Source organism: Strix uralensis, chromosome 19 (assembly GCF_047716275.1).
Source record: "Strix uralensis isolate ZFMK-TIS-50842 chromosome 19, bStrUra1, whole genome shotgun sequence".
Classification (NCBI taxonomy): domain Eukaryota; kingdom Metazoa; phylum Chordata; class Aves; order Strigiformes; family Strigidae; genus Strix; species Strix uralensis.
In genome coordinates this window covers 4,952,113-4,978,838 of record NC_133990.1, presented here as the reverse complement: position 1 = coordinate 4,978,838, position 26,726 = coordinate 4,952,113, and the positions used below count along the sequence as shown (strand labels likewise).

The following is a 26,726-nucleotide window of genomic DNA, read 5'->3' as shown; positions in this document are numbered from 1 at the left end:
AGCCTTTGCCTGGACACGTGTCTAAAAATCTCCAAAAATAGCTCCTGCTTCCCCTTTGAAAAATACTGCGGTTCCCAATGCCTCACAGGAACTCTGCTTCTGCTCAGAGAAGCCACAAAATAAGTGAGCAGCCCAGAATTGATCTATGAGCACATCTGGACTAGCCGACATCAGCCTTACGGAGAAGGAAAAAAAATAAAGATTTTAAACAGCATGTGTCAAATCCAGGGACCTTTATTTCTCTGGAATGGAAAGAATTTGCCAGCCTGGACAAAAAATTGCAGGCAGCGATTGTACATTCTTTCAAATAAAAAAAAAAAAAAGAACACACACACAAGAGTTTGGCTCCATAAATTTCTGTCATAAGAAACAACTTAGAATTGTACATCAAGCTTTTTACAAAGCGTCAATGTTAAGATGTTTTACCGTGCTCTATCACATTCTTGGCCATTTATACAGAATACACCATACCAAATGCTACATCAGCTTAAGACAGTTTTAAAAATTAGTATTAAAAAGATACAAAGGCATGTTGGCTTTCATTTGGGTTTTTTATTAAGACTTGGGAGTTTTCTTTGTTTGTTTTCCTAAGGAAGTCACTAAAAAAATATAATAACTTAATTCATAAGGACAAGATTGGTTAAAAATCCAGCCTTGCTTGCTTGGCAGCCTTCTGAGCTCGTACCTCTGTTGCTTCCATTAGTCTAACAGCACCGCAGGCTGCAGACGTGTCCTGCGGGGTCTCAGCCTGAACTCCAGATCTGTCCATGCTCTCAGTTACTGTTTTTGTTCAGTTTTCACCGCGGCCAGGAAATATTCCCGGCTAAATGCTAAAAGCGATCTTCAGCCAAACAGGGGATTTCAGTCTGGGCCAATTTCACATGGGTTTAGCCCTTTGTCTTTTGCTTCTTTGTACATCCTTTGGAAGTCTTTAAAACGAGGGGCACAGCCTAACCTGGCCTCCCCAAAGTGCATGCGTCCCGTGAAAAGGAAGTCTCCATCTCCTGGTTTCACCCCACACTCCAGTAGGGTCTTTATTTGTCCTCGCCAGTTCCCACTCTCCCCCGTGAGCTGAAAGACTTTGCTCTTCTGCCTGTACAATTTGTTGACACCAACATGAATTATGGATTCTTGCTCTTCTGCCTGGTTCGTTACATCTTGAATGGAGCCTCTGATCACTGCAAATAGAAAAAGGGCGTAAGGAAGAGTTACCCAAAACCCCTCTGGAAGAACCAGGTCCAAACTCAGCCCCATGCAACCAGGCAGGCCAAGGGGAACTGATGTCACTACAGCAGCCCCAGTTTTGGTCCTTTGTTATTTTTAGAGTTAAGTTTATATCGGTAGCCTCCAGCATATATTTGTATTTCTTACAGTTTATATTTGTAACCTGTCCAGCAAAGGGCACCCACATACTAAATTTAAACATAAAAATAATTACATCAGAAAAATAGCATCAATCGCGATAAAGAGTTCTAACAACAAGATACATGCTTGATGCTCCCTGACAACATACTTTCTGTTCTTCAGCCATTACAGATACAAGCTAATATTAATTGCCCCTTTAAAAAGGGAAGCATGGAGAATTATTGAAACTTTTGGTCTTTTGTCAACGATCCATTTTAGGACAGCAAGTAAAGGCCTCTCATATATGCACCCAAGCCTTTGAACTTCTACTTCCATTGTGGTTGCTGGGTTATTCTCTGTCTACCCTGGGAAAGTGCCAGCTGGGCACGTGGTTTTGAGGTCCTTCACACCGTGTCCTCCTCCCTCTCCCATGCACACAGCCCCGTCAGACCACATTTACTGCTGGTGGCAGTTGCCAAACATAAGCAGGTGTCCTTCAGTGTTTATGGATGTCACATTCAAGTGAGCCACCCTGGGGAGAAGGGATGGGGGAAGCAACAACTCACCAAAATCACTAGTGCAGACAGCCAAGAGGACCTCTGTGTCACTGCATGGTCGGCAGGGAGCTGGAGAGAAAGGGTCAGAATTAGCAAAGGACTAGACAATAGCAAATAAATAAACCAGTATATAAATTAACCAAAACCAGAACCCCCCCACACACACACACAACATGGGATCAAGTGGTTCAAAGATCTGCCAGGCATCAATAACACTACAAGAAATGGAAGCTACCCCTATCCCCTGTGAGATTTTTGTACTGAAGTAGGAATATGGATCTCTTTAATGCTCCTGCTGGGATACATTATCTAGCAAACACCCCACACACTCGCTGCACTTATGCAAAATTCTTTTTGATACTGGGTGCATGTGCAGCCTGCTCTGCTGTAAATTCAAAGCTCTCAAAAAGGCTTTGAAGATCATGTGCCTTTTAAACTGATGGCAAAGCTTCCTTCTTACAATTTCTATCAAGTGTTGTTGGGCTATTTCACAAGACATTTAGTCTATCACCACATCAAAGATTCAGGAGGTTTCAGAGAGGGGGAAGCAAAGAGAGGAGGAAAAAAACCCCAGCACATGTGTTTGAGGGCGTCGAGGCAAAGCGGAAACTCGAGCCTGTATCTGTTAGAGCTCAAGCAGCACAAAGACCATTTCCTGTACTGCTGAAAACATTTGGATATCTGCACTAATCTAATCAATGCAAGAATGTGGCTCGTCTTTGTAGTCAGCCAGCTATTTCTGAGGAGAAGGTACTGTAGTTGCAGTACAGATGTTTCTTTAATACCCTGTTGAGTTCAGGAATTTGCTTACTATCAGGGTCTGTCCTGCCCAGGGATGCTAATTAAGTCTGTCCACTGGCAGCCCAAGGATCAGAGCCCACGTCTTTCACTTGATGTCATTCTGAAGAGGCACTTACACATCAGTCAGAAAAATGAAAACCCATCAAGCGTGCTGCTCTGCCTGGATTAGTACAGGCAAAGACAACAGCAAAGCAGGGCTCATGCTGGAGACGAGGTGAAGCATTGGAGCTACAGCTTATTTCATCACGCAGTCCACAATCAAACCCCAAGCTGAAGCTATCCCACTTCTCCCCACCCCTAAAAAAATTAGGTTTTGAACCTCAACATCTGAAAACACTCAGTTACCAGATTCCCAAAAAGTCACACCCTTCCTCTCACCCCCGCCCGCTTCCCGGAGAAGTTTATCCATTGCACTGAGAAGTAGATTTAAACTAGTCTAAACAACGGGTAGCTGGTGCCTACAACACTCAGCTATTAGCCTTCCTCTGTTAGACGGCACAAGCCATTCTTTAACATAAGACATGGCAAATCTCTTATTTTTTCTAAGGTCCCAGAAAGGCAGTGATCCAGAAAGAAGGATTATTGAACCAAATCCACCAGATTTACTGCAGTCAGATGATTAATACACAGTGTAACACGCTGTTTAATAGGATTAAAGAGAATGTAAAACGCACATTTCTGGGCAGGGATATTTGAAGGAATAACTCAAGAAGGTTAAAAAGTTCCAAAAGAAGAGACAAGGAATAGGCAAAATAGTTTTATGGAAGCATCTGGATCAATCGGGCATTTCTATTTAGTCGAGTCTGAATGCCTTCAGGGCATTTAGAAACAAGTCAGCCTTTACCACCCTTCTTTCTCCCACATACCATTTCAACTCTTTTTTGGAAAAGTTTTAAAGCTGCTTAATATCATGAGAAATACAGAGCCAGCCAAAGCCTGGACATAACTGGAGTACTATAATAAATACAGTCTAAAGATATTTTAATTTTTAGACTCAAGAGATTTTGATTAGTGGCTAGACCAAACATGCAAGTTTCATCTGACAGAGAAAATTATATTAGTGACATAACATCCTACTACGGGGTTGTTTCATTCGTGGCACCTACCAAATTCAAGCAGGGCAAATGCCCCTCTCTCTCCCTCTGCCCAAATCAGGACCCGAACTAGATCAACCAAACAGAGGGAACCTGCAAACCTGCATGAATCCTACAGCACTTTCACATGGACAGAAGCTCTAAAACAAAGCACAGCTGATGGATGTCCTCAAACTCCACAGCTGAATTTCAGACACTGGATTTCAGATATTTTGTTCTGCAAGGATCTAATAATAAAAAGGCATCTTGGCCTTTTTAAGTCTGAGTGAAAACAGTCTTGGTTTAGACCAGACATCTCTGTAGTTCATCCAACCCCATCAGAAAATTGAAAAAAACAAAATGACTAAGCCATTTTTGTTCTCAAAAGGAGTGCAACACAAGCAACAGCATTAAAGATGAAAAACAAAATACTTTAAAAGTGGTTCCTTCTATTTAAATAGACTGACACTATAATAAATCAAATTAACAAATCTCCACATATACACAGAATCAAATAATTTTAATTCTGGACTCTAGGCAAAATCCTGCATCCTTTTTGAATGCAAAAGGAAATTAAAAGCACTCAGCATTGCTCACACTAGATCATTACTTAAAACCTACTTCAGATCCATGCTGACTCACAGCAGTTTGGTGGCATGCAAGCTCATTTAACAACCATTTACCACCACCCATCACTGCAATACCAGACATATGAAGAACAGAAATCCTCTTCTGTGGAACAACTCCCACATCTGTATTCACAGAGTATCAAATATATCTTGCAAGTGGCAAAAACAAGGTATGCAAGCACAGATGGAAAGCGAGTCGTGAAGGATTACTGCCGAAGTAAACGGACCATTAAAAAGCAAATAACATTCACTTGCTACAAACAAAGCTTCGTTCCTATACAGTCTCATAAAAGAAACAAAATCCTTAGGAGGAGGCAATGCCTACACTTTCTTTTTAATCACAGCCATTAAGGAATCTGTGTGTTTATGCTGCAAGTCAGTGATTTTAGCTGCAGTTCAGCACTCATTTACCCCAGGATCCGCGGCAGGTGTTTCCCTCCATCAGTAGTAGGTCAACCTACACACACCTCAGGCTAAAATGGGAAGCATCCTTATAACTACAAAAAGAAAACAAAAAAAAGCACTTCACTCATGCACAGCAGGTGAAGATGCTCATTTTCTGGGGAAACGGCCTGGTTACTAAACAAGACGGCTGTGTTTGCCGGATGCCCGACTCCCTGGGGATGTCTTGAGGGCTGCCCAGGTTCTCGCATCCAAAAGCAAGTCTATGAACTTGCAACAACAATAATATCAACGTCAGCTGCTCTAATTCCTTTAAACTCGATAAGCCAAAGAGCCTTAATTCATACAGCAGCAGGGGAAGAGTGGGAAAAAAAAAAAAAAAGAGAGAGAGAAAAGCAACGTTTTATTGAAGCCCTCTAAAGCCCAGATGCCTATAACTCAACTCCACCGCCGGTGGCATAAAGCCTGCATTGTGCACGTCGGCTGCCGACTCTCCTGGGAATGCCTTTGATGGATTTTGACAGTATCCTGACCTGAAGTAACCTGAGGCAGCCCTTCCCCTCCAACCCCCCCAGTCCAGTGCCTCCAAAGGCCTCTCTATTCACCTCCCCGCAGAGGGAGATGTAATTACATCATTCCTCACAAGCCAGCAGTCATGTCCCAGCTGCTTTGAGCGATTTGCCCTCTGAACCTGATGTTACCGAGGAGGACATGGCGATACTAACAATAGACTGCACTTGTTGGCCAACAGCTTTGTCAAACAAGTTGCTAGTCCTTTCCACAGGGAGGCAGAAACACTCAGGAAGAAAGAGAGACATGCCCTGAGGAGATGCCATGAGCTCCAGAAGGTCCCCAGCTCAGCCAGCACCAGGGAGTTGAGTTGTCTAGAAAGGATCTCCTCCAATACTGGGGATGGATATAAGTGCACCTTCAGTGCTGCAATTTAGCATGAGTCTCCTCTGCCTCAGGAGCGTGGGTAGGTGTTGCTGTCCTCTCTCAGCCCACACACAGAACTCCAGTCCTTCCTCCTTTGGTTTGCAACGTTTGCACACAACCCTTCTATCCTCTGAAAATAGGAGATGGGGGTTATTTGAAGGGCCACCATCGTGGTTTAGGATGACAGCTCCCTGCAGGACACATTCAAAGTGAGACGTGTTGGCTCTGGTTGCAGGCGTCACAGAAACCACATGAATGGGCTTCATCTTCTTTTGAAACACTTGTGTTTCAACAGCCACCCATGGGTCCGACTGACCTTACCTTACCCCAAAACCAACTTCCAAGCCGTAAGTAAGAAGTCTCCTCTGTCTGTCCTGAATTTTCTCAACACGCTCCACAACTTCATAGCTATCAAGACAACTAGATGAACCAGGCTGCAAGACTCTACACACTGTCCCAAAGCTCCACTTACTGAGCCCAAAAGACCTTCTCCATCCAGCCTACGTCCCTGGGTAGGCTCTGCTGAACATACATCACTGCTCCAGCAGCACGCACAGGAAGAGAGACACCCTTTAAGCAGAAGTGAAAATGTTTAACACAAAGTAATTGCAGAAAACCACTTTACCGAGGAATACCCTTTGGTTTTATTAAGAAGCTTGTATACGCGTGCAGTGTGGTAGAGGTGTGGATGGTGGGGGAGGGAAACATATAGAGCTGGTTTATCTGCACTTCCAGTTTCCGTGGCATACATCACCCACACGTCAGTATTTCTGAATAATCCTTTGAAGAGCAATCAGACCTTTTAAGTATCAAAAGCTACTGAGGAGGCCCAGGAAGGGTTGGAGAGCATTATTTTCTGTTAGTTCTAGGTTTAAATCTTTTGATTTAAACAAGTAGTCTTTTCTCTTGCATGCTCAGCAGAAGACATTCAAATGGGTCTTGTTGCAGACCAGGCTGATGTAAGCTAAGCCAGCCTGCACTGCAGCACCTCAAGCCGTACCAGCGTGGGGCCACAGCAGACCCGTCTCCCAGATGAAAGCTCTCAGCCTGACATCAACATTAGTTCATATGGACAGAAAAACCCCACCCACACCCTTCAAATTCTTGCTGGCAGCTCTGTAATTGCAACTGTACTGGAAAGGGCATCATAGGATGAGTCTCCTTCCTGGAAACATGGAGTACAGACTTCCGAGAGCAGGTTATAAAAATAGAGATGCGGTTTCTCCAATGATGGTGCATTTCTCAGTCATTTTTCTGAGTCCTAAGCAGAAATGACTATGTCTCAACTGATTACTGGATCAGTCATCTAGCTGGCAGACAAGAGTTTAAGGGCAAACATCATATGAGCAAGAAAAAAAAAATAATCTTGCCCTGATCTTGCTTTAACTAATTAAAAAGTAGAATAAATCCTTGTAATTATTTCTTCCTAAGTTTGCCTAGGCTTCCTCTCTGAATGGGCAACACTTCTGACATGAAACAAACCTCTCAGCTCATACCCCAAACAAAAAGACCTGCTACTTTGCAATAGAGGTGGACAAGGATTTGCAACCGTTCTGGTTTACCAGGCTTTGACTAGTCATGTCCTTTCTAGATATACCTTCAACCCTCCTCACCCCCTCAGAAAGCTCTTCCTGAGCAAGCCAAAATAACATTCAACCTCAAAACACTCACAACACCCACACTGAAACCCCATCTAAACTACATCAATGCATCTGCACGTCAGTGCATCTCAAATTTAAAATGAACATGCTAGCTGGGAGCTCAGGGCAGCAGAGCTGCATCCAGCACACCTGCATTTAACGTAATACCTGCAGCCACTCAAGAGAGGGAAAACATGGCCAGATGACACAGAGCATCTCTGCAGCTGGGCTGGAAGTTACTGACACCCAGGCACAACACACAGAGGAGCGCTCTCATCACTCTTTTGTTTTACAAGGTTTTCCTGTCTTTGGATGGGATAGGATTACATGGCTTTCTGCAAGCACTGCACTTTTTCCAGTGTGTCAGTAGGAAAATGCCAAGTCAGGGAGCAAACACGAGGGTTGGACTTGTGCTACTCCCAGCCCCCTGGCTCAATAAGCCTCGGACATGGGATCTGAAGCAATTGTGATTCTTTGATGAATAGAAGGTTAATGCTATAAATAACATATTGAGAGAGTTTAATGCTCTTCTGAAGGCAGAATTCATCCAGATATTTGATGGAAAGTTAATCTGAGCCCCTGTGCTGAGCAGAAAAGGCAGCTCAGAATAAGGACCATGAGCAAAGACACAAAACTCAAAGACTCCCTTCTTCTACAGTCAAAACACAGCCAAGATTTGGTACAGGACAAGATGGTGACTCAGCAGGTGGACCAAAATCATGATGCTGCAATGGACATTCTCCCCTGACTTCTTTATGTGAAGCAGGGATATTGGTGATTTTACCTCTTCAGAAAAGAAAGCGTCAGCTCCACTTCCTTGCCTTAGCTCGTTTCTAACATTCAGTTCAACTTGCACATATGTACAAGTTTCCAGAAGTAACTTGGAAAATATAGACACTGGCCAAGAACAATTTAAACCTGCAAATAAGTTTAATGAAATGCAGACTTTCATATGCTGTGGCACGGATTGTGCCAAGAGAATTGAGTTAATACCACTTCCTTCCTGCAAAGAAGGAATAAAAAAAGCATATTTTAAACCTCACCATTAGATGTGATGACCTTTGTGTTCTGAGAAACGTTAGGACAAGAGAGCATAAACCAGAAATTTATCTTTTCACAGAAATGTCTTCCAAGAGGGTCTTAAAGTCCTTAAGTACCAAAGAAGACTATTTATGTAAACAGTATGAGGAAGAGATTTGGTACTAGACAAGCTCCATTTGCAACAGCTTTCAAAACGAAACTTGGCTCAGCAGCTACAGAGCACGTAAGGATCCTCTGGGATTGCAGAGTCAATGCCTTTTTGCTGTTCCAAGATGAAGCACCCATTCTAACAAATGAGCTGAAAGGTCAGCTAGAAACACAACAGCCATTTGTTTTTTTTTAAAAAAAAAAGGAGGGGGGGGGGGGGGGAAACGCAGAGCAGTTTTTCTTCAAGCAGCATTAGACACTACTAAACTCCAGGCCCATGCACAAGCTGCATCAACCCAGGAGAAATTATGAGGAGTGTTATATCTTTGAGACACTTCTTTCTGTCCCACCTCCTCTGGGCTGCTTATTGCTCCAACAGGAAAAAACAATGCCTGTCCCAAACACCATCTTCCTCCCTTCCCTGCTTCCCTCCTGCCGTATGCAGCCAACAGGTGCAGTTCAGTGTCCATCGCTCCCCCGGCCTCTCCACGCTCTTGATCCCAGGGCAGCGTTCAAAGAGCAGTGCTGGGCTTTGGGCTCCCACGCTGCCGTGGCAAACCCCAGTGCTGGGGTGGGCAGCGACGTAATGGTGACAGGATCAGTGCCAGCTCCCAGCCGAGCTCCTACACTGACCCACTGCATCACCAGCCCTATAAAAATCCTCAGTTACAGTCAAGTCTGCAACGTATCATGTCCAAAGAGCTCTACTCAGCAGATCAGATTTTCAGTTAAATTCCTTCTGCCTGAATTGCAGCAGAAGACAGAGAGCCCAGCAAACAAGAAGTGTCTCTGCAACTGTGCTAGTCCACGTTTCTGTGCAAGCAGCATTTGCAATCATCTGCCATTTCTTTGCTTTCTCACTCCCCCTTCCTAACTGCAATTAAAGAGAAAAGCAGGCAGCAAGCTAACTGCTGGGAATTTCTCCTGATGTATGTGCACAAGACACCAATATAAAGCCATAAAAAAATACATCTATTTGTTTATCTCACAGAAAATACCTCTCTCCTTCCTCAAACCCACTGCTGCTGCCCAAGGGGGATTGATTAGGAACGGGAAGCGCTGGGCAGGCGCAAGGATGAATGAGTTGCTGGAAGTCAGAGGTGCCTCGGGATGGTCGAGGGACGACTCCTGGCTCCTCCGGCCTTGCAGCAGAGGAAGGACTGGGGCAGGGGCTCTCTCCTGCCTGCCTCCCGAAAGCCCACCAGCACAGCACCGCAGCATTGCACCTCCACGCTGTCCATCCACCACCCGGCAGCACAGGACCAAAGCAAATATTTCTACTGACTCAAAACCCACAAGGATTTATGGCGTGGCTCATCCTCTCCTACAGTTCACTGAGAAAATATTTCTTTTTTCTTCTAAAGAAAATGTCCTTCCAAAGCCTTGTAAAAGCACACACTAATCTGATGTAGGAAAATATGAAATTATAAAGAAAGTTTTGATGTCTTGTTTGGTTTTTGTCTCTGATCGCTAACAAAACACTCAGCTGAGATGTCGTGCAGTGCTTGCAAGGCAGAAAATGAAAAAAGTAAGGTGTTTTTTACTCCCATGCCCTGGGGAAGCTGTGCGGCCAGGCACACGGCGCTGGTGCCGGAGCTTCCCTCTGCCCCTGCCAGTACTATAGGAAAGGCTGGAGCCAGCACCTACTACCAGGCTGGACACCCACCAGGAACGCAAAGCCTTCCCTCCCTCCCCACCACCCTCCTCTTCAGTCTGGTCCATTAATGCCTCCTACGGAGCAGGGGAATAGAATTAAGTAACAAGTGGCTGGTTAAAGTTAAACCCTGAGAGTGGAGTAATGACAGATCAAAGATTAAGTGAGTCTTAAAAAAAAAAAGTAGCATATGTGCACTCACATCCACACAGGTCCTTCTCCTTCCTGTTTCTAGAAATCAAATTCTTTTTGGTATGTGGGAGAGCTCTGCAGGAACAAGGCCAGTTTTAATTTTAAAACCACGATTATTTGATCAGCCTGTTCTTGAGGAGGACTGTGGAACAGCTACATCTCATGCAGTGCGATCTTCAATGTTATAACATTGTTCAGTTAACCCAAAGAAAAGTTACTAAAGGTTTCCCATTTGTAACAGGAAAAGCTTTAAGGTATATTCACTTTTTTTACTTAACTGCACATATTTCTTTGTCATATTAAGATCATTCAAGGGTTCTACATATGCCTGGAATTCTTCCTTTTTTGCCTTAAATTTCTCACATCCACTTATACATAGATGCAGTTAGTGTAAAGCCACTAACAGTTCTGGTGGGGCAGAGGTGCATCCTATGCAAACAGAAACAATCCTGCGCAGGGCGGGGGGCAGTTAAGGCGATGGAAAGCCAGGCCAGGCTCCATGTGCATATCCCAGCACCAGTGATCACAAGTCTCCCAGCAGCAGGGCTCTGACCCAGAAAGGACACAGGCACACACCAGAGCTCATGCCTGCTGCAGGACTCAATGCCCAAATCCTATACAGGAGTCAGAGCAGTGCAGAAAGACACCCGAGGAGGTACCCATACAAAAAAATCCTTCCACAAATTTGAATCAGCAGCAGAAGTTACTGCTGGATCAAAGCAGCGTGTCATATGACGGCAGCTTTTTTGACCCAGTATTAAACCTCCCAAGGTGAGACTTAGCATATCACAGCTTTGGGCCCAGGGTAGCTTCCAAGTATCTGTGCAATATAACAGTGTAGATTTTCTGGCATTTACAGCAGATTAAGGCAAAAGATATTTTGTGTCATGCAAATCAAGGCCCTAACACAGGAAAAATTTGGCCCATGTTTCAGTAAATTTCTTATTCCTCCAGGAAGGTGGGGGGCGGGAAGAGGAATGCAGTTCCCCCGCCCTCCCATCCCTTCTTTAACTACAGCCTCAGGAATTAGCAAACTAAACAGTTTTGCAGAGCAAGCACAGAGCATTATTAAAGACTGCCAAGCAACTCCGTTGGACTGCAAATCTGTTTGTGGGACTATCTTCCGCAATACATAAAGGTCAGAGCAAAGCAGAGCCCCAGCTGCCCGGACAATACACCTGACTGCTTATTGGTTTTGACTGCCCACTGAGTTGAGAAATAAGCTAACAGCATTCGTGGCCAGTCTAGCAAAAATAAGCTATTTTCTTACCCCCTCTCCCCTGCAGCTGTGTATTTATCATTGCAGCTCCATTGTCACCTCCTCTGCCCACTGCAAAACCAACTACTGTCCTGACAACATCAAAGGACAAGCCGGGCCAGAGGAGACTGCTGTCAAACTCATTTTCTTGGGGGAAGGAAAGATTAAAATAGGGCATCCCTCCAATTTTGTTGGGTTTTTTGGTTGTTTTTTTTTTTTTTAGGTGATGACTTCAGTTCAACATTTTTGACCTTATTGAGGCTCAGATCCCAAAAGAGTCACCCCTGCTCAGTTTAGGAACACGAAAGAGCATGTGCGTTGCCTGAGCATCAGAACTGCACTTTGAAATCATTTCACACAGGAAGAAACTCAAAAACTTTGCTCTCAAACTCTTCCCCCCCCCCCCCCCCCCCCCCCCAGTCAATCATTCACTGCAAACCTGACCACTTTAGGCACATGAATAATTAGAGCAGGTTTCTACCTCCTCAAAATTAATCCCACTCCAGGCTCTGTTATACAGCAGCCAGCCTGATCAACTTAGATGTTGATCCATGACATCCAGATGCCCTCAAAAACTAGCTTAAAATCTGCTTTTTCAAAGACATACAGGGTTAGGGAATGCTGTATATTCTTTTGTGAAATGTTGGTTTGTGTCTAGCTTTGTATCACCCTTTACTATGGGAAAAAACATGAAAGTTACTATGGAAAACCTTCCTGCAAGGAGGGTGAGCACACAAAAAACCATTCAGAAAATAGCGTATCCTACAGCAGGAGTGTCAAAATGGTCCCTTATAAGGCCAATAATTGCAGTATATTTTGACAACTGCTGACCTTTTAGCACATAGAAGAGCAAACCTTTAGCTGCACCGGTGAGCCTACCTTAGGCACCACCCAGACAACGTCTACTCAGACTTATAAAACAGCTCCCTTGACTTTGCTTTGCTGCTCACTGTGCATTTCACCAGCAAATCCTGATGGGAGAAGCGTGATATCCATTCTGGGTTTTTGTGCAAACCGAACCAGACCACATTCAGATTTGGTTTTTTCCCCTAACACAGCGTAACCCCAAGAGTAGGAGAGTTTTATCCTGTGTAGAAAACTGGGAGGGGGGAGACAAAGGAAGCCATTTTTCTCATCTCATGGGCGGTACTGGAATATACAGCCCTGCCAACCCTGCAGCACGCAGCGGTGCTCCCACCCCTGCCACACAGCGCGGAGGGTCACAATGACTCAAGCAGAACCTGTACTAAGTGTAAAGGTCACGGGGACTTTCAATTTAAGTGTTCCAAGTGCCTCTTTCCATCACCTCTTCTGCTCGCGGCAGCAATGAGCACAGCGGGGACCGACCACGATTTCCATATTGCAAATACCTTGGCAGGGAGCGGGCACGCCAGCCACAGCTTCCTCCTCACCAGCCTCTGGGACAAAAAGCAAAAATGTTTCTACTCTGACAAGAAGTGAAAAATACACCAGCATATCTGCTTCTTCAGGCTACAAAGCTTAGTGGTGCATTCAGCCTCCAAGAAAAAAAAAAAAAAAAAAAGGATATTTGGGAGCAACCAGACGAAAGTATGAGGTGAGGAACCTACGAGCTGCGATGACACCAGTGCTCTGGTAGCATACCTGCAGAGATATGGCAGATTGGTGCCCCACCTCTGCCAAACCCAAACTGCATTAAAGATCAAAAGCTAAGAGGGGTGCTTCAAAAAGCCATTTGTTAGTAGAAACACTGGCATAGCCCAAATACCTATGAGCTTTCTTAATTTCCAATCTGTTTTCTCAGGCCAGTGAATTAACTAACAGCATAGAGGAAATAGCTGAATACTGTTCTTAATTAGTTAACTAGATTTATCCAGTTCTATCTTGTTTTTCAAATACCCACTTGAGTGCTGTACCTCCTATCTATTAATATTCTCAGCCAGGTACCCAGCATTAATAAAGAAAATGTATAAAACAGTTACGAGAACCTGCACTAAGTCAGTAGATGCCATCAAGATAAAGGGACATTTTTGTTAAAGTTTGACTTCTTTACTACACAAAAGCTGGTGGGTAATGAAAGGGCTTTCAATTTACCTCCTGAGCTCTAACAATCAAATTACAGACATCCCCATGAGTGTGGAATGGGAAAAGCAAACTACACAGCTTACATAAAGTTGGATCCAGAGCTTGGATGTTAGATTCCTGAAACACAGACTTTAGGTAACAAAATAAAGGTTGTTTGGTGGGAGTGGGGAAAGAGGATTGACCTTCCTCTCCAAAATGCTTGGTCAAGCCTACAGATTCTTGTTTCAGACTAGTAGAAGCAGAAGCTGAAGAACTTAAAAAGCAAATGACTCTCAAGGGACCTTCACAATTTTCATAGGAATTGAATCCAAGCAGCTTGCTGCAGTGCAGACCTAGACCAAGCACACGCTCCATTATAGCTGAGCAGCTCACGTGGGTCATCACCTTGAGAGAACTTCTAGGAACTATACGGCCAAACAACACTTTCACCAAAACCTACATCTACTTGTCAGTATAGGCAGTACAGCAAAGACCCAGACTATATTCTTGCAGCACAAGCAGAAAAGATTAGAATCAACATAATTCAACAACTTAAACAAGTTCTGCTGCTTCTCAAATGGCCTTGGGCCAAAATGTCACAGTGCCTCAGTTCCTCAGCTGGGCCCTACAAGCATGAGCTGAAGTTAATGGACCATCAGTGTGGATGGGAATTATATAGTGGTCCAATCCAAAACCTAATCTGAAATCAAAAGCACTTTCAGTCACCCATCACTTTGGGTATCAAGAGGAGAATGCACCCATCAAGATGTCTGAATTGTCAAGGTGACCCTTCTTAGGGACTACTCACATAAAATAGTGACAAACACTGCAGCATGCTTGCCTTCACTCTTCTTCCCAGCTTAAGAAACTACAAACTCCCAGAAATGTGCTTTTTTGCTTGTTACTATCACAGTAAAAACATTCCCATACCAAATTTCAGCAATCTGAATCAAAACCTATCAGTATACTACAAATACTTCCTACAGTTAGGAAGGTCTTAAGAGAATGTGATAAGGCAGACTGAGAGCCAAGCAAAGGGTTAAACCCCCAAAATCTGGGAAACTGTAAGACTGCGCTGTGTCATTCAACCTTCCCCAGAAAAGGGAAAGGCCAATTCAGAACCTGTGTGTGTTTTCTACTGAATTATTTGTTAGACTCTGATTAAGTGGGAAAGAATGACTGTAAACTAATAAAACTTGAGGTTTTCTAATTAAACCACAGGCACCCTGCCAAGCATTGTTGATTTGTTGATGCACCCTGCAATGTCAGGACTCTGAGGACACAACAGGTCATTAAAGTATTAAACAGATGAGTTATACTCTTTAATCAGAGCTGGGATGCCAGGTTAGGAAGAGAGAGTAAACTCAAGGGCAGAGTACAATAATTATCACCAGGAAACAAACACACCGATTAGGGAAAGTGGAGAGAAGTTGTTCGCAAGTAGTTATTGCACAAGGAAAGGGCTAGATTACTGAGCCCCACATCTGGGTCTTTTATGATAGTCACCTCCCCCACTCTGCAGTCCTCAGAAAATAATGCAATATTGGTGACTTTCGGTCTTTCGCCATCAGACGAAGCACTGGAGCGCTGAGCGAGACCAGGAAGTGCGCGAGCTTCCTCTGCCCAGCTCTGCCAGCACATCTCAGCCCCCATCTGCAACAGCATCTCACATCTTTGTCATCTCTTCACACGTACTGCCAGCTCTGCTGAACTCAGGCAAACTGCAACTCGGAGAGGAGCAGGCTCGTTTTTTCCAGCATGCAACAGCCAAAACACTGTAAGCCACCTATGTGACCAAGGGACAGAAGTATGCTTGGAGAGAAATGCTGAGCCTTAAATCCAGTTTTCAGCTCCTTTAAGGTCAGCACTTGCCTCTAGCTTGAGCCTCCTCTCCGATGAAGAAGCCACCAGTGATTCCAGGCAATTGACTGTAAACTTCCCCTCCAAATGAACAGCTCACTAAAGGGTATTTCTTTGGAGGTTTCACAGAAAAACTAGAAACAGCTCCAGAAGAAAGGAGGTCCACAAACTGCAGAGCCCCAAATATATTGCTCTATAGAAGCCCCACAAGGCAGCTATTTGGCAGTTTCCCCAGACATATAGATATTTATAGGAGAATAAAAGTGCTCATCTGACTGAGTAGTGGAAAGAGTCATGTATGGCATTTTCATCGTGTTTTCACCCCGCACCACCCCTCCCCAGAGTCTGGGGATCCAAAAAAAGGCAAGAAAAATAATTTAAAATACAATAGAGATCCCTAGTTTGCCCTGAAGGCTCTGCTGATGAACTATTAAAGAGCTTCTTCTGTCCAAACAAGACACTTGGAGCGTGAAGCAGATAGCCTCCAACATTGTTTTATAAGACAGCACTGAAATTCAACCAGTGTCTGTTACAGCTGAAAATACAGCAGTCACAGAAAAAGTGATTTAATATGCCTATCAAAGAGGAAGGCTGTAATTGGATTCAGTCCTCAGCTTGACTTCTGAAACTCTCTGAAAAAAACCTCCCATCAGCTTTAAAAATCTCCAAGACTTTATGTGGAACGAAGAACACTTAGTTCTAAAAACACAGGAGTTTGTGCCGGCTTGTGATGTTAAAAGTATGCCAGCAGCGAGTCCTCTTCATTTTAACAGAGTTCATGGAAAACCGTATCTATGTGCAAACTAAAAACAGCAGTAATAAACGGTATTTGTCACGTATTACTTTACTATATGCAAAAGAAATTTCAACTTTTTTTTGGGGGAAAAAAAAGTAAAGGGCTTTTCTTGGTAAGTTTAAGTGACTTTTCACTAGCTTGCCTGGGTCTCCATCCTGACAGACTGTCAAAGAAAGAAGCACTGAATCTGGGAACATTCTCCAAATAACTGATTAAACAATGTATTTAATGTCTTCTGCAATGGAATTTTACTACATAGCTAACATTCTGCACAGCATATTCATCTTTGCAGAAATGATCTTACTGGGAAAACAGCTCTGCAGCAGATACCCTACTTCTTTCGCAGCACTTGTAAAATGTAGAAGCAGAGAATTCTGCTTCAAACGCAGAACCCTCGCTACTAAGCTGCAAGTTGCATACACGGCAAGAGTAAAGAAGGCAACTTGAATATTTTAATATTTGTGTTTATAGTTCTTTTGTTTTAATGGCAAACACGCCATCTATCAGTTATTGGGGTTACTGCATTAGCCCTCAGCCAACTACGTCTTGCTGAGTTAAGAACTGTTCATCTCAGTCCAACTAAGATCTGTACGACAACAACAAAAAAGCCATATCTGAATTGGTGTGCCAACATTCTAAACGCTAGCAGGGTGAGTGTGTACAAACATACAAACATATAAATCCAGAGTCCTGTTGTAGAAGGGAGCCAGGGGAGGGGAGAGGCTGGGACTCAAGTTCTGCAATCACTTGGCCCAAAAAAGGAGGAGGGATGCAATGCCTAGAAGATACAGCTGCAGTTTAATTAGCCACACCACCGCTTATCAAGTAGCATCTCAGGCAAAGCATATGGCATCACTACCGCAGAATCGAGACAGCCTACGTAAGGTCTTAGGCTCACTTTACGTCGGGTTTTTACTCCGGGCCAAGTCATCTCAAGTGTGCTGTGTGGACACCGCTCCCCTGCTGCGGGGCTGCCTTCACTGCCTACCGTTTCAAAAGAGAAATCTGGTCGCCACCAAGGTCTCCCCACTTGAAATATCTAAACCTTGAAACCTCCCTACTCATCTGGGACAAACTACCCTAGATCTGCTCTTCCTCAGGCTATTCCGGCAATGTCCCCTCCTTAGTTTCGGGGATAAAAGCTAGAGGCAATTCTGAATAGAGGAGATGCAGGAACCAGATACCGCCTATTTAAAGAGAATTTCCCCTTCCCCCCTGTCATCCTCCACAAATGCTAGTTTTTCTTCTTCTCAGACTGTCTAATTGATTAGCATAATTAGGTTACACCTAGAGCTATTGTTCCCAAATGGTATTTAGCTTGCTATTTAGTATCAGACTTTACAGGCTTGTAAGCTCTTTCAATTTGTCCACTCCCCCTTCCTACAAGCTTTTCGTTGGCATAAAATTCCTCCTCCGTACAAAACTTGCTTTTCATAATGGTTGAGAGAGAAGACAACACTGGCACTGTAAAAGTATTGTCATGGTGTTGAAGAGCTCTGCCATGGCGCAGTAATGCTCAAGAGAGTGTAATAAGCAGAGCTGAGGAAGGAACACACCATTTTCCTTGTTTAAAAAAAAAAAAAAAGCAATAATTAGGTCAGCAAGTAGCCGTAGTTTCAGAGGAAAAAAAAAAACACCCCACACGGAAAAGGAGTTCTTCCTTGTTTAAATGTTTATTATTCAAAACATGCAGTGGGGCCTTAAAAACTGAGTAAAAAAGTAGTTAGAAAACTGTTACAGCAAGGCTCGGAAGCCCAGTTCACACTGGAGTTCACTGTAGGGTAAAGCCAGCTCCTGTGATTCACCCCACGCCTGCAAGGGGGGAATCGTTCACAATGTAGCCCTTAACAAATCATTTGGAATTCAGCCTATGCTACCAGCTTCCAAAAAACAACAAAAAAAAGGAAAAAAAAAAGAAAAAAAATCAATTCTTCTGCAATAGCCTGTTTATAAAACATGTCCTTAAAAGCACATGAAATTCAGACACAACCACTTTCCCACTCACTCACTCTGCCATCTGTTATGCATCCAATACAGAACGTGAAAATATGACCAATATCCCAGAACTCACCAGAAACTGTGTGCAAATCAGATGCTATCCCCTTGTTCATCAATTCGTACTGGAAGCCTGTAATCTTCCTGCTAATGTCCTGCTGAGGAGTGGCCTCAATAAACAGGCCCCCCTGATCATAGCCAAAGCAATATACTTTACTGGGGCTGCGATCTCCATCTCGGACCAAGAGTTTCAGTTCTCCAGTTTTTTCCAAATAAATATTTGCTCCTGCAGAGTCCTTGAAGGGCTTTATGCAAACAGTCAAATGTTTGTAAGAGGCAGGTGAAGTATTGGGTCGCAGGTTGACTATGAGTGCTCCCGTGGGATACATCCACTCTATTGACCCTTCTGAACAGCGGAGGTAGACCTGTTCAACATCCTTCTTGTGAGACTCGTGAGTTAAGCCACTGAGGGAAGAAAGAAAGAGAAAGTTAGTGAAATGACAGAGCTGGTAAGATGACTGTCATAACCTCAAACCTTCAAAGACCCACATCAACAAATGCAGGAAACCTATGACAGTATTGAGTATTAGCCCATCCAGCTCAGCAGTGGTCAGAAGTGCTTGTCTCTTGCAAGACTTAAAATTTTCCCATAATATTAAGGTTGCAATCACCTCCCGAAAGAAAAAGTCAAACCACTAGTAATTGACTTCAAAATTAAATAGGATATAAGCACATGATCAAAAGCAAATAAATTACAGCCTCAGTTACTGCCCATCAGCTGAGCTGCGGCAAATGACTTGGCGCATACTAAGTACAACACGTACACTTGAACTCCCTTCCTGGTGGCTTAAACCAGCACGTTCTCCAGCTTCACAGATCGGACTCCACCTTTTCCCTGAGTACTTTGTTCCCCTTCCAAGTCTATATTCCCAATGGATCTGAAACTGGGAGGGATGCCAGGCTCACCTTGTGAATTGGAGCAAAGGGATGCTTTGGGTGCTGATACCCTCTGCCCCAGCTGGGCAGCCCCAATCTCCAAACTGGGAAGTCAGGAGAGGAGAGAAGACACTACACTCAGTCACAGCTGGGGAAGCACTGGACTGTGCTGCTGTCCTCAGTACATACCTGTTCCCCCACTTCTCCCCAGTATGAGGTTTAAGCTTAGCTTATCATTTTATTGCTCAGCTCTGATGGGCTACAAGCAGACACAGACCTATGGGCGTTCAGCAAAAAAGAGAGCATGTGGCCAGTTACCATCGCTCGGGCACAGGGCCACCATCAGTCCTGTGTCCTTACCCAGCACCATGGCCAAATATTAACACTCCAACAGCCATTTTGAGAGCCAGTGATCACAGAGATGGAATAGGAGAACAAAACAGGGATCCCAGGGCCAACTGCTAGTGAAAGGAGAGCAAACTACTGTGTGCTTAAGCAGGATGACTAGTAAATCCCCATGACTTACTTGCCCACGGTCTAAACTGAGGACAGCTCTAAATAACCTTTGTTGCCTGTCACTGACGCTGCACCAACCCCACAGGTTCTTTACCCAGAGTGACTCAAAGCACTAATATGACGCTGCATGCTCTAGGCACTCCAGTTAAAAGAAGTAGTTGTGGGAAGCCTAGTTTATTGGTTGCAGTATTTGGGACATTAGGTAAAGAAATCTTTTGGTCCCAGTCCCTGTTCTGTCACAAACCTATTATGCGAATACGAGCAAATCACTTCACCACCAAGCTTGTTTCTCCTCCTACGCTTTGCGCACCTAGTTCCCAAATATAAGTATCTTTTATTCTGTGCCTGTAGAGCACCACCCAAAATGAGACTCTTCAACACAGCTCACGGGTCTGCTTTGCAGTACTTTAGAGAAGCTTCACAACATTCCCACTTGTAGGCAGATGAATCAAGACAGGGAAAAAAAATAATTAAAAAGGATTAAGTGACTTGTCTGAGGTTACACAGGAAATCTGTGGCAAAGAACACATTTTAGTATAGTGCAAGTAATGACATCAAGTTCTGGTTTCTCAACAGAAACCTCCAAATACACAGTTCCCCACCCCAAAGACATAGTCAGGTGCTGAACAGGGTTTAAATTCAAGTCAGCATTTAGAAAGTAACAAGAAGCCATGTGTAAAAGAAAGGAAAAAAACCCCATATGGTTTGCATTTACTGTTGACGTGACTCATTATTGTGAGTGTCAGTGTGACCCACTTGATAGAGGTTACATGAGGAAGCTCAGAAAAAAAAAGTCATATTTAATAACAATAGTGCCTGCAAACATGTGCTTTTGAATAATCTTGAAAGCCACATCAAGAACACAGATGAGGAGAAAAGAGGGACAAGTTTTTGACCTTTAGTCTCTTGCCCTCAAATCCAGTAGTACTTAACACATTCAGGAAACTTAACTTGCAATGGGATATTTCAAGTTGACTGTAAATCCACATCTGGTCCACAAAATCAGTTTTCACCACAGCATGCGCATGATGCCACTCAACAGAAAACACAGAAGTCTGTTTATGTGCAAGCAGTGAATAAGTAAAATTAAAGAGTGTAAAGCTTATCCCTCAGCAAAGGGGCAAAAAATTACCCTCACACATCACTTGTCCCTACTCAAGACATCAAAACAAGCTGCAGAGGTTTTGCAGGACTTATAGTGGCAAATTCCACCCTGAAGCCTGAGTGCTTAAACAGAAGGAAGATACCAGGAGCAAAACTGTGAACTCATGCAGTGAAACTGCTGTTGCAAGTGATCCCAACAACACTGAGGCAGTGAACTTCTGCCAGAGAAAAAAGCCTTAACATTCATTTTGTTCAAACGTTCATGCTGTTCAAACAAAAAACAGGGTGGACTCTGAAATTATCTTCTGAAAGCCAATTATATCCCACAGGCAAGAGTGATGCCATTAGACAGATACATCAAGCACAAGTACCTGTACACATTAAGCCTTATAATAAAGGATGACTCAAAAATTAAGCAGATTTCAAAATACATGCTCATATTACTTAACAGCAACCACCATCACCCAGTAAAACCTGTCGCTTTGCTTTCTGTCAAAATGACATGTCATCACATTGAGAGATTGTTTAACGTCATGTTTAGTTCTCATTAGCCAGTCATCAGACACACCATGTCCATAAGATAATGGAGGTCCAGGAGCCTTTTTTTTTTTCCCCAAGCTCATTTGAGTTTTGTTTTTGTTTTTTTAAGTATGTGGCAAGGAGATAGGACAGCTGTTTCATGGTTACAGTGATGGATGAGCCATCCATCCTCCCTTTCAAATCTGTGCTGTTTATTGGGACTTCTACAAGTACTACTTCCTCATACCAATCCATGAAGACATCCTGAATCACTGCATTTGTCTCCTGACTCTTCTCCCTTTCTGGTTTCAGCCATCCCCCTGTGTCAGCCCTGAAAGATCCATTGTGGTTTCAGTGCACTAAGCTGTTATGCTGCAACATGCAACAGGTGTTATTTAAAGAAAAAGGGAGCAGGATGAATATTCACACTATCTACTTTAACTACTTATTTATTCTATTACAGGTGTTCTAAAGAGCCTTAGAAGTACCCATGTCCTCCCAGCACCCCTCAGTGAACACAGGGAACTTTCACTTCTAACTTGGAGTTTTTAGTTAAAGATGACAATCTAGAGAGCATCAAGACTTCCCCAAGAGCATCGACCAGTGCAGAGGGCAAGATCAATGGACATAAGCAGCCACATCAGAGCTGAATTCTCCCTCCTACAGCCTACAGTCAAAAACACCAGACTAGCATATTCTCAGCATGTCACTGAAGCACTTTTGCCCAAAGCATCGAGAGGTCATTGCAGTACAAAAACCCGAAGCTGCAGTAGGAGTAATAACCAGACACACACCATAGCAAAGCTTCTGCTTCCTTCTGGAGAAAGCTTTCCTGGAAGTTCTCTGCCAAGCTATTTATTAAGATGCTGCTATGACCTATTGAGTGTACCTAAATTGCAGGTGTCAAGCTGTGTATTGCATCAGATTTCCCTGGAAGCATGAGGGATATCTACAGGAATCCCAGTGAAGCTCTTCATACTACTCAGGGATATAAGCTCATCACTTCTTCACAAGCTAATTGGGCAGGGGGGGGGAAATCACATCCAGAATATTCTACTTCTAAGATTGTTGCTTTTAATATAGACATGTATATAAAGGTGAGAAAACACCTTCAGGTTTACTGTAGGAGATTACTAGACTCTCAAATCTGCCAGCACAAGACAACGTAGAACTTCACTGTGGGAAGAAAGACATTTTGGCATTCAAGTTCATAGGTTTGTCAAACAGTTAGTTAAAGTGGAAAACATTACATGACTTCAAAACACTATATTTCACATAAAAAAATCCTTTCTGACCCATATAGCTAGTAGTACCCACACTGAAATATTTAGATGGTATTTACTGGTACATCAAATCACCTTTCTTTCCTTCTTAACTACTAGTCTTTTAGGACAAAGCAGATGACATTTAACAGCCTTAGGACTGCCAACACCCGTTTTCTACCAGCAAGGCCAAAGCCAGCCTGGTTTACGTTATTCCCTCCTGGACTACTGTCCACCTGGACTCCAGGACACACACGCATGAAACAACCCGGACTGAGCTGTGCGTGCAAGAAGGCAGCTCTTCCTCCCCCGTGCCTCCCACGGCATCATCACAGAGCTGTCACCGCTTTGGCTCACCAGGGCAACAACAGGCGAGCGAGTCCAAGCTTGCATCACCAGTTCACCCCAAACTCAGTTATAGGAAATATTTCACTTCCCCCCTCCCCAAGCATCACCCCCCTCAGCTGATATCAAGGCATTGCTTATTCCAGCCCTGCTCAGGTGACATGGGTGGTCACTGCTTGCTCTAAGAAAACAGGACAAAAATAAGAACCAAACAGGACAGGGTTACAGGGCTTTGTCATCGTTCTCTTAAAAACACCCTGCGGTACCATGTGGTAAGGTCCAGGTACATACATGCAGCTACGAGGCTCAGGGATGAAAGCAGGTACAGCTTGCGGGGGCGGGGTGGGGGGGAGTTGGTAAAGCAAAACGATGCAGTTCGGAGTTTGCCATGGAACGAATAGGTTTGGTCCCTATCAAACAGACTCGCCTTTAAGAGGATTCACTGCTATTACCTACCCATCACTTGTCGAGAGTCAAGGAAAGTTCAGAAAAAAGTAAATACCAAACATCTGCACGTTTCTGACAGTAACATAGAAGAAATTATTGTGCTGAAAGTCAATCCAGCTATTTCCCTGCTTGAATTCTCCCTACTCCAAAATATCCGACTGATACAAACTGGCCAAACTTTTATTTTAAAGAAAGCCAGATTTGAGCAGAATATTAGACTCAAGATGTTTTTACTCTCCAAGCACAGAAAGCCTGACCCAGCACCACTTACTTGATAGCTGAGTTGCTTCTTAAAACTATGAACAGCGGAGGAGGTCACAGACCCAACCACACGCGTTAAACTTATTACAAGCAATTAAAGGAAAGATAATTTGGGAGATAAACACTTGAGAACTGGAGAGGTTTCACAACCAGCGTAATTAGAATACATCAGGAACGAGGCCACTGTGCCAGCCCCTGCTCCCAGGGCTCCCATCATCATCATCGTCTCCGCGGGATGAAGTGCGGGATCACTCCCCGGGGGCAGGGAGTGACACCGGGGGCAGCGGCGCGGCTGAGCGCGGTGCCGGGACGCGCACGGAGAGGGCGAGCAGGGCTGGGGCGAGCAGGGCTGGGCAGGGGCGAGCTGGGCCGAGCCGGGGACGCTGCCCAGGCCCGGGCGGGGCCGCCCTCGCTGCGGCGGGAGCGCTCCGCAGGTGCACCGCATCCCGGGGCCGGGCCGGGCGGGCCGCGACGGCGGGAGAAGCCGGGGGAGGCACCCGGGGCTGCCCCGAGCGCGGCGCGGCCGGAGCCCGCCCGGCTCCACTGATCCCCCGGGCGCGGCCGCCGCCTCCGCGGAGCGCTGGGGGCCGCGGGGAAGATGGTCGCGGGGAGAAACTTCTCCGTGGCGGACATGGCACCGCCCTCCTCCTCCTCCTCCCCAGCCCACCGAGCCGCGCCGCCGGGCAGCGGGGAGCCCAGCCCGCCCCGGCCCCTCCATCCCTGCCCCGCGCCTGGTCGCCGAGAGGGGCCGGCTCCCCACCGGGGCCGGAGGGAGGGAGGGAGGCAGAGCCGCCCCGCAGCCCCGGCCCTCCGCCTTGTGCCGCCCCTTCCCCGAGCTCCGGCCGGGCACCGCAGCGGGAGGGCTCTCCCTTTTGTTTTCGGCACCAACTTCTTCCACCCCCCGACGGGGCGGGGATGGACGTGGCAGCTCCCGCTCCCCCCCTCTCAGCCCCCAGCCCGGCGGGGTCTCGCCTCACCTCCCCTTCCAGTTGCACAGGTCGCTGGAGTACTGAGCCGCGGCGCCGCCACCCAGCAGCAGCCGCAGCCCCAGGAGCAGCGGCAGGAGCCCGGCGGCCGGGGCGCTCCGCATGGTCCCCCCCGCCGCGACCCCCCGGCCCGGTGCGATGCGCGGTGCAGGCGGCGCGGAGCGATGCGCGCAGCGCCCGGGGGTTCGCCTACATGGTGGGGAGCGGAGCGGCTACCCCATACCCGGCTCCGCGCTGCGCCGCTCCTCCTCGGCTCTGAAGTTTGCACCAGCTCGCTACGGGCTCCCAGCTGAGGGGCGGGGAGCGGCCCTGCCCCCCTGAGCCGCCCGCAAAGCGCCGGCTCCTCCCCCCCCCTCCCCGGCGGGGCGGCACTTGCTGCGAGAGCAAAACGCGGCGCCGGATCGGGAACCGCCGCTGCCCCGCGGGTCCTGCCGGTGCGGGAACCGCCGGTGCCTCGCCGGCCCCTCGCAGGTGCCCTGACCCGGGCTCCGAGCCCTCCTGCCGCCCCCCAGGCCCGGGCCCGCCGGGGGGCGCCGGGAAGGGGCGATGCGCAGAGAGCCCGGGGGGAGCAGAGGGTTTCCTTGGGCCGGGAAAGTCACCGGCCGCTCCCTCGGCGCTGGGTGGGTGCCGGCAGCGCCCTGCTGCCCGCTCCGCTGCGGGGTGCCCGCACCGGGTGGCCGTGCCGGTGGCCGAGCCCGCGGCCGGTGGCCGTGTCCGCAGCAGGACCCGCACCTGGGCACGGCTGCGGGCCGGGCGGAGGCTGAGCGTTTTGCTGGAACCTTCCTGGGTCTCCGCTTACAGGAAGCACTTGGGACTCGATCTTATTTGTAAAACTCTCCAGCACTTAATGACCACGCTGGGTAACTCCTTGTCTTGTTCAATGTCCCTGTTTATCCCATAGTCGGCTTTGGATACTTAACCCTTGGTGGCAGAGACCCTTCTGCGAGAAAGCAGAGGCAAAGAAATGCCGTCCAGGATGCGAGGGAAGTGCAGGGGGTGAATCAGCCCCAAACCCAAACTACCCGGGCCAAGATAAACGGGGAAAAAAGCCTTTAGATTGGGGGGGATATGGAGCTGCACACAGACCGTGCTCCGACACGCCAGCGCCACATATTTCTTTCAAAGAAGCAACAAGGGGGCTGGGGTTGATACTGTACATCCGCAGATAGGAGAGGGGTTAAAATATTTCCAGATCACTGAGTTTCTCAGTCTCCTGTTGTTCTTTCAAGTGTCTGTCAGGCAGCTTTGTTAAGGGCACTGCACAGATTTTTCTAGGTGAGAGTTCACGGATGAGTATTAAACATTTACACCCTGTTCACAGTTTGGTGTGTTTCCCTCCTTAGTGCCTTTTAAAACACCTTGCAGGTGCCCGGGTGCTGTCTGGGAGGATCCCATGGCTAAACGCGGATATTCCAGCTCTGAGTGCTTCCTGCCTGCTTCTGCACCGAGGATTAAATCCTTCGCAGTGTATCCCCTTCCATTTGTGGGTTTAGCTTTTCATGTCGTTTTTGTCTGGTAAATTACAGGTACTGTTCTGTTGATTATGAAGTATTAACATAATTACAGTAATTATGTCAAATGATGCAATGCATGTAAACATGTAATTAGCATGCAGGGACAACACTGAGCAAAGTGATGACAACATGCAATAATGCAAAATGCCTGATTCTCCTGGTCATGTGCAGTGACACGGGCTTTAGAGCTCAGTGCCTTGATTATTTCTTTAGAAGGAGGTTTTGTTAGGATGTTTTGCTTCCTTCCCTCATACTGGAAAGAAAAGCATACAGAGAAAACACCGTATTGCTTTATTCCTCAGCGGGTTTATATGTGCAACCCTCCGCATGCCCCCCAACTTACTGTATCTAATTTCCTTTGCAATATTCTAACTCTCAGCATTTGATAAAACAAACAAGTGCCCAGGCAGCTGCTCACGTTACACTTTGGAACTTTTGAAACTGCCTGAAAATGGAACTTTTAAGATA

General features: G+C 45.9%; 1 protein-coding gene across 1 annotated transcript; it reads right to left on the bottom strand.

Annotated features, from left to right (window-relative positions):
- Positions 1-218: 218 nt before the first annotated feature.
- METRNL (meteorin like, glial cell differentiation regulator) lies at positions 219-24,987 on the bottom strand. The gene is made up of 4 exons (XM_074889415.1): positions 24,736-24,987; positions 18,445-18,833; positions 1,911-1,970; positions 219-1,178 (listed from the first exon to the last, which is right to left on the bottom strand). The coding sequence occupies exons 1-4, from the start codon at positions 24,846-24,848 to the stop codon at positions 862-864; spliced, it is 879 nt and encodes a 292-aa protein (XP_074745516.1). The 5' UTR covers positions 24,849-24,987; the 3' UTR covers positions 219-861.
- Between the last annotated feature and the right edge of the window lie 1,739 nt (positions 24,988-26,726).

Bases quoted from the DNA above. Each gene is read 5' to 3' on its own strand.
- METRNL (XM_074889415.1), bottom strand. From the start codon at position 24,848: ATGCGGAGCGCCCCGGCCGCCGGGCTCCTGCCGCTGCTCCTGGGGCTG. The intron at 1,971-18,444 runs GTGAGTTCTGGG...CTTTCTCTCCAG, and splicing joins TGATTTGCACACAGTTTCTG to CTCCCTGCCGACCATGCAGT. The intron at 1,179-1,910 runs GTGAGTTGTTGC...TTCTATTTGCAG, and splicing joins TGTCTGCACTAGTGATTTTG to TGATCAGAGGCTCCATTCAA.